Below are 14,343 nucleotides of genomic sequence, written 5' to 3'. Positions count from 1 at the left end.
TGTGGCGCCAGCACAGACGGTCACGCATACGGTTTCACATATTTTGAGCTGCGCTTACTCTCATCCTCAGTTCGGTGCTGAGTAGTAACATGGCGGGAAATGAAGAGAAAGCTGTAAAACGCCAGAGCTGCATGACATTCAATTTGCCATAAAAATGGCACAGTACTGATGAGAATGCCTACTTTTTTGGCTACAAAGTGCTCTTGTTTTTACCGATGTTAGGTACCCGCACAAAATGCATAAGAACACTAAGTAACTGTATGTCCTTAATGGGGAAAAAGTGACGTTTGTGAGGTGAATGCAAGTAGAATCGCCCAACAACGTGGCCAGGCCACCGTGTCGGTGTGCCCATCGTACATATTTTGATCCCTACATTCCCCAATGTTTTCTTCCGGCATTGCAGCCGTCCTGCAAAGTTTCCCTCATTTTGTATTTTGGTCTTGCTTATTCTGTGATGGCTCGTTAAATCCACTTCGAGCAATACACATGACATGCAGGACCTGATGGACTTACTTTCCATTCGTAGTGTCCGTTTTTGACGTTGCTGCAAAGTCCAAGTAAGATAACAGCCTTTGCTGAAGAAACAGATGGATGGGTGTGTAATATGCAATACCTTAGTGACATTAATCATTGTCCAAGTTAAGATCTTGAAAAAAAAGCTATTTTAAACCAGAAATGTTGGTATTTTTAGGATGTGTACACATTTGCTAAAAAACTCACAGCAGATTTATAGTGCTGCGTGCACTTCTGATGCTCACGGAAACCACTTCTCACGTAGTCGTATTGTCTCAACCCCAATTCAAGAAAAGCCAATCATGCCCAGAAAATATTATGTAGTCAGAAAAGTAGCGAACACAGCACGAAGTGTGAATTGTTTCATAAATGTGGTCTACTGAACAGATGCTCTTGATTTAACATCTGAAATCCACCCATTTTGAAAGCTGATTCTGTTTAGTGCTTGGGAATGCCGTACAGCCATCCTTGAGCCACATCATCCAACAACTTTGTGACGCAGTTCACACGAACACAAGCGTAGGTTACACGAAATTCGTCGACGACTGACTTGTTTTTGGCACATTTCAATTTCGCACTTCACGTTTGAATGTTTTTATTGCGCCGATGACAAAACATGCTGGAAGGAGATGTGTGGACGGTGAGCAGGCATGTTTAACCAATTTCTCAATCCACACCTCGTGTTATGAGCCTTCTTGGATAGCTTTGCTACTAACAGTCAGTCAGCTAATCGATCCATCAGTCATGCGTGTACAGGTATGCAACCAAACTCGGGTGAATGACGCTAATTTTGGGCCTAGAGATGCATAAAGTTAGAAGTTAGAACTAAAGTTAGAACTTGGCTGTATGTTGCAACCATGCGGCAGATGTGAGAGTGCGGTCATCTTTTGTACTTTGGAATGTACTGCAATCTGGAGCTATCTGTGGTTCAATACAGTCTTCCAATTGCATTTCATGGTCATCGCTAGAACAAAAGACCTCTACCGCCATCACTTCGTCTAAGTAGCGGATTTAGAAATAAGAGTGTTGTAATGCATGTTTTGGTGGTGATACTGTATTGCAGCCACCACTGACTCTGATGAAATCACCATCCTCTGCAGAGTTGAAGAGATGATGCTTAAACATCTTTGGGCCATTTGCCACGTGCTGATCAAGCGCTCCCAGTATGTGGCATGGAGTGACAAGAAGCAAGGAAATGCATACCCAGCAAAGCTAACAGGCCGGGGCAAACATTAGGTCCTACGGGCAGTGCTGGAGCATTTATTCACTTACTTGATGCCAACCACCTTTCACACTACACGCGTTACTCCACCTCTACATTTTATACTACATGGGGCATTGTGGATGCATGATGTAGTGTATCGGTGATGTGACCCTTATGCTGCAGTCAATGGTATTGTGGTGTAGGGGTGATAGTGAAGGCGAGAAAAGGCATCTGTGGCAGAAATAGTGTTGGTTGGTGGGGGTGGTAGAGCCATTATGTACTGACTTTGGGAGCCTCGCTGATGCGAAGTTGTCCAACTCTTGAACCGACTTGCGATCAGCCTTTTGCAAGCACAAGTCCACATCTAATTCGACTTCCACTTTTCCCAGCAAACCACTGTATACCAATTTTGCCTATTCTGAATAACGTGTGATGGCATCGTAGACTTCCACTCCATTGAATGGCTTAAATAAAATCAAGTAGAAATGTATTTTTTAAGCGGCCTGTACACGTTACGCTCGGAGTTGGCTATGTTGTAATGAGAATGAATCAATCTCATCCCTTGTGCACTACTTGCCCTGCCATGCAACGTTTTGCCTATTCCTGTAAAATTCTTATCCCTCACGTCCTGTAACGCATCATTTTACCATTGCGCGAAACGCTACCATCTCGTCACCGACACACTGGTGCTACTCCGCTAGTTGGTCGTTGGCCCCATGACCAGTACATGCACATTCCATGCTGTGATCGGTGCATAGTGTTGGCGCAGGATCAAGTCACCTCCAATGCCATATTAATTCAAAAATGCAAGGCGGGTTTATAACCACACTTGCAATTGCATTTGTTACTTTTTGGTGCGGCTTTTACTCTACCATAACCTTGTTGTTCTGAATGCCTGTTTTTTACAAAAAACAAGTGGTGTAAGTGAATAAAATTGAAGTTATCGAGGCATTAGACATTGGGATGTAAGGCGTGTTGGTAAGGGTCACAAGCATGTAAGGAAACATGATGCCTGCATTAACAAAGTAATGTCACTGGAATTTATTGACTTGCACATAATAAGGCTGGCACTGAAAAAACCGAAATCGTTTTACGTGATCCAACGTATAGAAAGTGAGTTAGTCGGTAAAACGTATTCAGGATGGCCTTCCCACTCAAGATTGTATGCAAAAGCAGGATCTCCGCCTAATTTGGTAGTCAACTGTTGTTCACCTGTTTTATACTGTCCACGCTTACAATCAGTCACCCTATCAGGAAATAACACCGATAATATTCGACCACTGAGCAGACATTACCTGTGAAGGCTTCTTGGGTTAGTCAGGCAAAACCGAATTAAAGCCTTACATGACCTACTGTGTTCGCTTTATTGATACAATGCATTGCGAATGAAGCATCCTGGTAAATGCAATTCCAATTTTGCATCTGCATTAGTGCAGCTACCTACACTCACATTCAAGCATAAAAAATGCCCCATGAATGAGGCGTGATTTTAGTATTTTCTAAATGTAGAAAAGGCATCAGAATAATTTGAAGCGATGTCATGCGATTGAACACTAAGCAGCATTACTTCATAGGTAACCGCTGTTCACTTAGGCCTATAAATAATCAAGTTCGTCACAAACTTAGTTCGCTCACATCAGCGTTGTTCTTTTGGTAACCTTTCTAACCCTACTTCACCATGTGTGGGTGCTGCATTTACTTTGCAATCTTTGGCGTCAAAGAGGGTCTGATGATAACCTCTCCTAGCTTGGACTTTCGTGCCTCTTCCACATGGCAACAATGGTGATGATGCTGGCTTCGAAGTCACAAATTATGGATCTCATCCTTTATTCATCCCACCTCAGTGGCCACCTCCTCTTTTGCCAACACTTTTTCCTATTGATGCGTTCATCAGTTGCAATTATCCAAGAATGTTTTCTACGAAGCCATGTATTTGCAATCGTAGTGCTGTTGATTACCACTCCTTCTGATCCGCGGGTAATTGAGATCACCGCTTGCAGCAATTCTCCACCTTCATATTATGCAAACATGGATACAGGCATTTTAGCATCATCTTCACTAACAAGCCTCATTCAGGCAATAGCCATGAGGCTTAGATATTCCACGCTTACTCAAATGCTTGTCAGAATCCGTGCCTCGTTGATATCGTGAAATGGAAGAGGCATTGCGCCATTTGGAATGTCCCCTCTGCCACATTAACGGGTCTTTGCAGCATAAAGCCTTACTAAAGGATTTGTGAAGGATATGCTTTAAAACACAAACAACATATCCTACCAAAGATATCAAGGTGCCTGAATCCAAATTTGTGTTGTATGAGGGTGCGGAATTGTTGAAAATGGTGACTGTGAATTACTCGCTGCAAATATAGAACTGGATTCGGTGAAATTGAGATTGGAAATATGCAGCTTCGTAGAAAACGTATGTGAATCATTGTGAATGGTGGATTCCTCCCTGTGAAGATATGTTGATCATGGTGGAATGACTACAAAATGTGGGATGAGCACATCATCGGCCTCTAAACCCCCATCCTTAGAGCCACCAATGCCACTTCTATGGTATAGAAGCAGCACAGCTCAGTATTTACTCAGTAGCTCTCTAATGCACTAAAAAATAATCCAGTTTTATTATCAGTGTTCTATCAGTACATACTTTGTTATTAATAATTTTTTTAGACGAATGGCTTCTTTTGCCTTTGATAATGTAGGGGTTGGATTTATTAACAACAGTCATTTCGCACCATGAGTGTGTAGGAGAGCAGCATTCGGGTATTTGAAATGCATGCCAAACACTCACAGCGAGGTTGTAGGAGTACTGCTGTATGTCAGGTTGGAAATGTGGACGCATGCAGTAGGTGATGCATGGGAGAGAGAGAGGTGTGGATGGTACATAACCAGTGATTTGAATATTCATTGGAAAGTTGAACCAAATAAACTGTGTGTTCAGCTGCAGCAGTGTTACTTTTCGCTGCAGGGCATGTCGTTATGTTCTAGGTCCTGTTTGGAAAAGTGGCCAACGTTGTCAGGTGTGCAAAGAGCCTTAATGGAACCATGTTGATCCGTGGATATTGTCTTACGTGAGCGTTCACAAATCTTCCGATTTGACTCAAATAATCCTGTAGGGGGACATTTGCTTTTTGTCGCTGAGTGTTGAAGCCTAAAATCATCAAAAGCGTATATTTCAATGTTACATTGTTAAATTTGGTTATTCTATTTGCAATTTATATGGACTATATATTGCATCAGGCAGTGGGCAATGAGCAACAGATTAGCAACTTCAACACTGTAGGGTTCTTCGAGTAAGGCCAGAAGGCATGAGGATATATACATAAGAGCTGTTTTTCTGAAGCCTTTGACTAATAACGCTGAAGTGTTGAAGTGGTGCAGTTGGATGTACAGTGTCAAGTGATTGAAAAATGCCTAGCACTATGCGTAGGCCCCAATGTCTGCCCTGGCCTATAAGCATCGCTGCTTATACATTTCCTTGCATCTAGTCGCCTCATGCCACAAGCTGGAAGCACTTGATCCACATGTGTCAAATGACCTGAAGTTGTTTAAGTATAATCTTCTCTACTTCACAGAGAATTGTAATGCCATCAAAGTCAGTGGCGCCTGCTCTACAGTACCACGACTATATTATGCGCCACGACACACCCATTCACAAATTAACTGCTTACACTGGGCTTTGGTGGAGGAGGTCTTTTTCCCGGTGATAACGCTAGAATGCAAATAGAAGACTGCGTTGAACGTTAGATTTCCCTTAAAGGCAGTACATTCTGAAACAATATTAATAACCGCACTCTCACATCAGCCGCACGGCCACAACGTGTCACCACGTTCAAGGCTTCATAGGAAAATTATGGCCGCAGTGGAGACATATCCCACCACAAAACTAGCTCTTTAATTGAGTTTGGGCTGTAGAACAGGTGATGCCTCACACATCTGCACCTACTTTTGGGACGCAGGTTTCTCATCCGACTGGCTTGCTTCCGGTGCATCCAAGTTGCGCAATTATAAATTTGGATGTTTTCTTAGCGTCAGTGATTGAACAGCAAGCTGGAAGTATATATGCGGTCGGTGATTTGGCTTGTTTGAGCAATTCCCTCATTCACATTTCTCTTTATTTTTACGCCTTGGTCAATTTACTGGCAACAGTCAGTCAGATAGTCATTTAGTCCTGCTTACATAGGCATGCAGCGAATGCTGTTGGAGGATGCCAGTGTTGGAATTAGGGAGACGACTTATTGTGGGGTACCAGCATAGATTGAAAGCGAGTTTAATGAAGAGATATGCTTTTGCTTAGCCTGTAATTTTCCGACATGGTCGTATATTGTGACCGTGCGGGTGTTGTGAGAGTGGGTGTGAGTCAAATGTCGTGGATAAAGTAGAGGAGAATTCGTAACATGCATCTATTAATTAATTGCAACAAGGTTTAGGACAGGTGTTCATAAGCTTATTATGTTTGATATTATTAAAGTAACAACATGTTTTCACAAAACTTTTGCCTTTTATGTCATTATTTTTTTAATTGTCAGTGTTCAATGCAGAAATGCCTTTAATCCAAAGCTGCGCTTAAGGTTTTGTTTGTTAGTAAGTTGAGTTTTTTGGCAACACACCCCATTCATAATGCATACATGGGTATATTTTAGAAGTACCATACCTTACCACTGATTTTGCCTATATAGTGCTAGAATTACTACAAAATTATCGTGACAAAACCGGGTGCTTTGATTCTGGGAATAGTCTAGCCTACATTTAGAAGTTCGCCCAATAATGGAACCTGTATTCTTGAATACCACTGCCAATTAGTTGGCAAATAACAACTCTTACAGTGGCCGCTGCTTCTATTTAGAAATACTGGCTAGGATATTTGGCAGGAAACAAATTAAAATTGGATGTTTTGCAAGGTTTAGATCGGTCAAGTAAACACAGTCCTAAAAAGGTGAGTGAGTATTATACAGAACAATCTGGGGATGGAACGGTGACGAATTATAGTGCCATTCACTCCTCATTCTTAACATAAAAACGTAATGATAAGGAATGTAACTAATTCTCTGTCTGGTGCATTGCCTCTTGCTTAAAAATTACCTATAAATCCTAAAAAAGCGCAGGATCGATATTACTGAAAGGCAACGCTTTTACCGGATAGAATCTAACAACTTCTCATCCTCCATTTTATTCTACCTCCATTTTGCTACTTATTTCAGCTTTCTGCTTACGTCGCCACCAATCCACCCTGCCTGTTAAGGCGAATGGAACCGAACTGTAAGCCACACATAGACTCAGTGGATTGTAAGCAACTAGGGACTCTTCTTTCTTGCAAACATTAATAGCTCTCCAAGAGGTTTGCAGAATCACTGAGACGCTTAACCTGAAAGTCACTCATAGGCTATTGGACCCACAACCCTAAAATATGGCTGCTCATTACGTGGTGTCAAATGATAAACCCCAAGTGATTAATTTGGCAATAACTGGCGCCTTCCCTGAATAAAAATGTTAAGTCTACCTCACAGAGAGGTGACTTTTTCATTGACAAATGGTAGAAGGAGAGGCAAATTTGAAAAGGAGAGAAGATTTATTTACTCTGGTTTTCAAGTAGTTTAATGCCCCAAGACGACCTTTGCAGGTATCGCACCATTCTGCATATGATTACCGCGCGATAAGAGAGTAACCCTGAGTGGCATGATTTCGCAATAGAAATGTTTAGCAGTTAAAAAGAGGTGAGGAAAGTATAGCGCATACCAAAGAAGAATTAATTCAAAAGATCTAAGAGACTATCTGTTTAATAATTTGCATGCAAAATGGAAAGAATGTTTAGATTTTGCAGAATTAATTAGATTATTTACAGACTAAAAGGTCGGAATTATGAATTTTTTTTGGGTGGTAAAAAAATTATCAAGTTTGTCATCGAGTTAACCTAAAGTGTGGTCATGCAATGGCAATATATATGAATAAATCCTCTACATCCCTGGATTCCGCAGACAGAGTACATTGTAGGGATAGGGACAGCTCTTGTTCAAAGAAATTATCTTAATCCTAAAACCTTTGATGAACGTTTGTCCTGATTGGATGTACTTTAAAATATGAAGGCAAAGGCTGCTTCTTCCATCCTCTATCCTCTGACGTCTGTCTAGCTGATAACCCCTATATCAGTTAACTGACCACCTTCTCTAAGAGACAATAAGTTCCCACCAATAGAAAGATGTAAAATGCGATAGAGGTTCTGTTTTTACCGTGATAAGGTGACACCATCAAAAGAGTTCATTTTAGCGAAAAATATTTGTATAAAGACCCCAAGAATTATAACCTATTCACTTGTTTATGCAACGAAAAAATGAGTGCTAGTTAAGGATTCTATAGACTTTTGAGTAAATATAGAGCAGGTTAGCAGGATTAGTAAAGTAAGTAGGGTAAGAGAGCTCCGCATCATTGGCTTGTTATTCAACTGACAAGAAACTCGGTAGATCCTCTACGAAAACATATAGCCAATACCTTGCGCAAAAGATTGGTACACGCTGGTGCTGCCCGTAATCATTTATCCCCATAAGATTGAGCTAGGATGGAATTGGTGAAATAGAGGCAAAATTGTTAGCTACATTTACTCATTCATTTATGGACCGAACGACTGCGGCTGAGATAAGGCTACTTGACACAATATCATCCTGCACGAAAAGGTGGAACGTAACACAACTAAAACCTGTGAAGGGTATAATAGGAATGGAGAAGAACTAGTCAATACAACCTCTGGGATGAAGGAAGGTTCGGTTTTTACAAAATGGGGTGCAATACATCACCACCCCATGCAGCTGCGCAAATAAACTCTCCATAAGAGCTTCGCCATATATAATGGGAGTGAGAGTGGAAGCTAGGGCAAGGACTGGCAGCACTGGCTTGTCCTCATCGTTATCCTCATCTTGTCTCATATTGACTTAATGGCAGAAAGTGGTATGAAAATCAGACTGGAAAAATAAAATCCTTGAAAAGAATAATGTTAAAACAGAAATGGTGTTAGCTGGCCAGTATTAAGCCATTTGGTTTCGGTGGCGCAGAGCTTTAATGGGTTTGGTGTTGCCAAGGCAGTGCCTTGTAGGAAAATAATGATATATTTTGTTAGTTCTCGCTGCAGTGAGTAAAGTGTATTTTAAGAAGCCCTTTGCACAAACTCATTTGGCAAATTTGACAATGCTGAGGCAAAAAATAAATGTCCTTTAGCTTCCCCATGCAACATTCTCGAATAAGATGCTACCGGCAATTTCATTAGAATTTGAAACCAAACTTTAATTTAGAGCTCTTCAAAGTTGTTGCATCATGAGCTGATCTTTAAGTGGGACTATATTGCATCCACAATGGAGGCACCAATCTCCACCGAGAGATCAGGCAGGCTGGACCAATGAGCACAGACAAGTCTGGAGACAGCACCAGAACCCCTTATAATGTAGGATTTCCGATCAAGCACGCCAATCGCTTTAGTTATGCTAAGAGTTGTTGCATTTTTCGTAATTGTCTCTCTCTGCGTGGATTCTAGTAAGGGACTTATGCTGCTTAGAATAAACTTGATGCATCTGCTCTTTTCATGCCTACTTGCACATATTCTCTCTCGACAAGGTTATTTGCTTCATCCGCACTTCACTCCGATCATCAATCAGTGGAAGCCTGTGAATTTGAAACTTCACAAAGGGTGTTAGAAATAAGTTTTTACTTATTGCATTTGTTCATTAGCAAGATATTATAAAGGTAACTTAAATGTGGTGTACTTTTAAAAAGAATTTTGGAAAGGAAAAGAAGAAAAACACACGTATATGCCTTTCATCAAAGTTTAGCCATTTGTATAAAGTCAAATTTCACATATGTCACTACTTTTCCCGTTTCTTTTTAATTGTAGACGCACAAATCGGCTCGATCGAAGATGACACAAGGATAATCAGAGGTCCGATAAACAGCAGCTTTACGCTCCAGTCTGTTCTACCTGATGTGTATAAGGTAAAACGTGGTTCTACTGTATCATAACTACTCTTAAAAGGATAATTTCCCCTTATATTATTGTAGGCTGTTGTTATTAACAATCGCAGCTTCCCAATAACAAATGGCGTTTGCACAACCAGCTACTTCACCTGCGCATATATTCAAGGTAGGTGCTCCAAAATTCTTTATTCCTTCTCTGTAGGTATTTTAAGCAATTTATTTTAGCATTTTATTTTAAACTGTACAGTTTGGATCGAAATTCAGTCTAAATTGGAGTACCAGTAAAATCGTTTGCATTAAAAGATCTTTTCATAAATTATTATAGTGCGTCCATATCACGCGGTGGTGACGTTGACAGGAAAAATTTCGGAAGATTTAAGTTGGATTACGTTTATACCACAAAGGAAGTCCGTAATTGCTGTATCAATTGCTGTGTTCCCAAACAACGTGTGGACACATTCCACAAAAAGTAAATTGAAGCAGCTCAGAAATTCTGAGGCTTCCCATAACTTATATTATTAAATGCACCTTTAACTTTATAATCATGTAAGTAATTTGATTCGGAATCCAAATCAGCCATTTTTCATTGATGCTCTCAACATGACAGAAGCCAAGCTTACTTCTACATTCAATGGAACTGGAACACCGGTATGCAGGTTTTGGTTTTTAATTAGTGCCGTTTACCCAATGCCAGAATCCTACCCTCGAATTGTTCATTAGAGCTTAACCTCTTAACTTGACCGTTGCTTTCAAGGCCATGATCGTCGTAACAAAATACGCTTCTCCAGTATACGCGCTAAATGCCTCTAAGCCGGCGAATTATACAGAGGATTTCGCATAAATCGTCACATTCGGTTAGTTTTCTCTGCTGTACTTTTGTATACTTGAATGGTTTACTGAAAGCACCTATCAAAGTGCTTACAACATACCGTTCATTTAGACGTTAAGCAGGAAGCTAGTTCAACCACGTATGAGGTAACAGTACAACGACGTTTTCGGATAGATTACATCGGATGCACCGATGGATTGAATTGGATAACATACATGATAAATAGTTAATTATATTCAAGCGGTTTATTCCATCTACATGACGCATTCACAACCGGCCTTTTATTCCGAGCGAGGCAAAGATTTGAGGCTAGCACAGTTAAAATATGTTTGATTTAAAATTTAAAAGCTCTTTTATTTCCATGCTTCCGTTTTTGTCGCACCTGTATTGCCAAACTATCTAGTCTTTTGGGGTTTATGATTACACATTCCAGCGGCAGCCTTTATCGCGCTCTCTGATGCCTGCAATATTCACCTGTTAGTCTGGGATCTCAAATCATTAGATTTTTACAACACCTGTTGGATGCAAAAGGAACGCGTCTGCTTCAAAAAGCAAATAAAGCTTGATTTCAAAGCGGCAGAGGTGTATCGTAGAAGTAGCAGAGTTTGAAAAAGGCACAGTAGGTGAACATACCATCCAGAAATGGTTGGTGTTGGTGCGATTCTGAAGGCAAATCACTCCAAGTCAGATATATTGAGTTCAAGAAGACCCTCTGAACTGAACAGCAAGAAGTCGATGCTCACAAATAGACTAGTCTAGCTTGGAGTAGAATTTATAGAATTTATCATGCATATGGGAGACTTCGAACTCCGATTGGTTATTGAATTCCACACCACAAGCTGAAACTTCAGTAATCGGTGTTGTTTTGACCTTCCCTTAGTGTCGCGTCTAATAGTCAGTCTAACATTGTTCTTGTTCATAGTTGCATTAGAAATATTCAGTGTGAAGCGGACAACAATCGTTTGACTACTATTTTTCGCGGTACCATATCCTTTTGCAACTGGTTTAATTCACCTGGCAAAAGATTGGAAGCTCTACCGCACTAACCGCATAGGTGGCTTTTCCCAAGAGGCATTTTTCATGACGTCTACGTGAATGTGCGCTTCAGTAAATGTGATGACTTGATGCTCAGTCCTGATAAATTTGTAAAAGTAGCTGAAAATGTTTAATGACTTCATGCCTAGCTTGATTCTCTGCATTCTAGTATTTCCAGTTTATCCCACATACATTTGTGTACTTTCGGGATTTGCCTGTTTGTGTGTTTTAACGGTCGTCTGCGAGTTGATGCCAAGAAGTTTATTGCTGGACCGAGGCCTGTGGCTGGGTTTGTCACATGGCCGTGGTGCAGGAGGTGGGTAGGTAGGTGGATGTGTCAGCGAATTTCTGACTGCTGATCACTTCAGGGCTTAATTATTTTATTACATTACAGGAGATCTTTTGTTGCTTCTAAGCCAGTGGTTCTACGACCAACTATGGACATGCGTGGTGGCTAGCACATGTCCCCTTCACCGAATTCGGTTCCATAGAGGAGGAAACTGCAGATCCACTAGGATAACCAAAAAGGATAATTGACGACCCGGTTGAGTATATTCCAAAATGCATGGAAATTCAATAACTGAGACACCGGAACTGGACGCGGTATTCATAAAATGATGAACGGGGTAGTGGCAGTGGGGAGAGGATTCGCTATCTCAATATAACTAAGGGCCATTTTTCTTTGGAAAATTTTGATACCGTCGGCAATTTTCGTCCTCATTTTAGGGCACTCTCCAAACATGTGTATATGTGTATGCGCCCCGCCTTTTTACCATGTAACTGGACTCAATACCTAGGCCTTATTGTCGATAGTCGGGTCCTTGTGGGGAGAGGTGTGTAAAGAGAAATTGTCGGTGGCGATCTTGGGATTTGACACTAAACTCGTGACTCCTTGAATGCATCCATTCACTGGAGTCAATTACCTTCCCAACCATATTGAGCTCTCATCCCTATCTCAGATCCTTCCACCATTCTAGATGCGGTCATTTGTGGAACCGTCCGCATATGAACTTTGCCGTTCTGCTATGGATAAGTTTTGAGTGGACAAGAAAAAGTCAAAACATATTGCGGGGCATTTAGTGCTGGATGATGATAAGTATCTTATAAGCAAGTAAAGCACTCGCTTATTAAAAGAATTTGTTTATAGCATGTCGTGGCCCTTTATTTATCGGTTTTATTTGACCGGCCATAAGTTAATAAATGGAAATCGCCCTTCTACCCGTGTTATCCTATTCTACTTATATAGCGCAAACTCACAAATTTGGGTAGTTATCAATTTATTGTTAACAGTAAAGGCTTCTCTTGACAGTTTTCCAAGGACTTCGGTGAGACAACAAGGGATAACTTGAGTAGGTGCATCTCAACTCACCGATCTGTGGCCACTCAACCAACAAGGGTGATTGATCAGCTTTCCTCTGATACAAATAACGGCAGTGTAAACTTTAACGGTTCTAGTAGAAAGGTGGAATGTATGTGAGGTGAAATTCCAATGCCAGTGATTACACGCGGCATGCTTTGCGAATTGTCATAATAATGTTCAACGTTTTCAAACTGATAATCCGGAAAGTAAAGTGGACAGTATAAATCAAATTTTGCTATGTCTCCCTTGCATCTTCCCGTCTGTTTCTTTACTCTTTTCTCTGTCAGCCAGTCATTTGGTTGCTAGAGGTAGCGTAAGTGTAGCATCACTAACTGTCCACTAATTTAGACAGCCACATCACCGCTATAGCTTCGAATTCGAGCACTTTTTACTCAAACGTCACGTTAATTAACAGGAGCCTCTCACTATCTCCTCATTTACAGACTGTCAAAGGAGCAAATTGCAACAAAGTCTTTGTTTATAGGGCATCAAGATACCTGCTCCTCTTTGTTGATCGTTTCCTATGTCATTGGAAATTTCACATGCTCCAAAATGTACTTGCCTGAATAAATTCTCATTTAGTCATCACATGCTGCCTGATGTTTGAGATCCGATAGGTGCAACAGCTGATGGGATTGAAGATATGTAGGTAGGTAGAGAAATTGTGGAGAACCAAGGCTGGTATTTGGAGAGCCGAACAGGTATTGTCCGTCTTCAAAAACGGTTGGTTTTTACTACTTATATAATGACAAGGGAGTATACACGCGCCTGATACTGCTATTCATGTATCTTTGGGTACCAGGAATATAAAAAGTCTAATATTGCATTACTGAACAGCAAATTTTTGGATTTTCCACCAACGGCGATCCAAAGGACTCCATTGAAAACATCATCAACACCGGTCTAAATCGAAATGCTGTTGCATTCCAACAAACTTCTCCCAAAATGGAGCTAGATGCCTTTACCTCAAATTAAATGTAACTAGTTCTGGTTATCATTAACAGTTACCGACTAAGTGATTAAGTGGATTTAGATTTAATGAAACGAAATTGGTGTGCAGGCTTGCAAACTGCACACGAATGTGATGTTTGAGTGATCGTATTGTGCCCTTGCATTGGTAAATATTGGTTTGAATGAGCAGATCTCGTTGACGCCCCTCCGAATGCCTGTAACTGTGACTTTTAACGACTGACCCATGTGGCGAGTCTAACGAATCCTATTCATGGAGTAGGGAGACAGCATCCCCCTGGTATACTGCTTTTAGCATCCCGTCGTAGCTTTGGTGGGTGGAGGAGGCACCTTCTGAAAAATTTGGGACGGCTTTAGTTCTGTTGGAAAATGTCCCAAGACAGATCTGGGTGAGTAGGATATTTCAGCATTTAGGTTGCTTGGCCTGCAATGACAAACAATAACGCATTACCTCTAACTGTTACATGCTTGTTCC

General features: G+C 40.9%; 1 protein-coding gene across 1 annotated transcript; it reads left to right on the top strand. All coding sequences in view use genetic code 11, as the record gives it.

Moving 5' to 3' along the window:
- Positions 1–6,171: 6,171 nt before the first annotated feature.
- On the top strand, positions 6,172–13,806 carry EGR_09951 (hypothetical protein; the record flags this gene model as incomplete). The annotated part of the gene is made up of 9 exons (XM_024499200.1): positions 6,172–6,303; positions 6,566–6,655; positions 9,478–9,693; positions 9,760–9,841; positions 9,958–10,144; positions 10,227–10,353; positions 11,689–11,828; positions 12,786–12,864; positions 13,702–13,806. The coding sequence occupies 9 exons, from the start codon at positions 6,172–6,174 to the stop codon at positions 13,804–13,806; spliced, it is 1,158 nt and encodes a 385-aa protein (XP_024346384.1).
- Between the last annotated feature and the right edge of the window lie 537 nt (positions 13,807–14,343).

Source organism: Echinococcus granulosus (genome assembly GCF_000524195.1).
Source record: "Echinococcus granulosus chromosome Unknown EG_S00178, whole genome shotgun sequence".
Classification (NCBI taxonomy): domain Eukaryota; kingdom Metazoa; phylum Platyhelminthes; class Cestoda; order Cyclophyllidea; family Taeniidae; genus Echinococcus; species Echinococcus granulosus.
The sequence above is the reverse complement of the archived record's forward strand: the minus strand, read 5'-3'. Positions and strand labels throughout refer to the sequence as shown.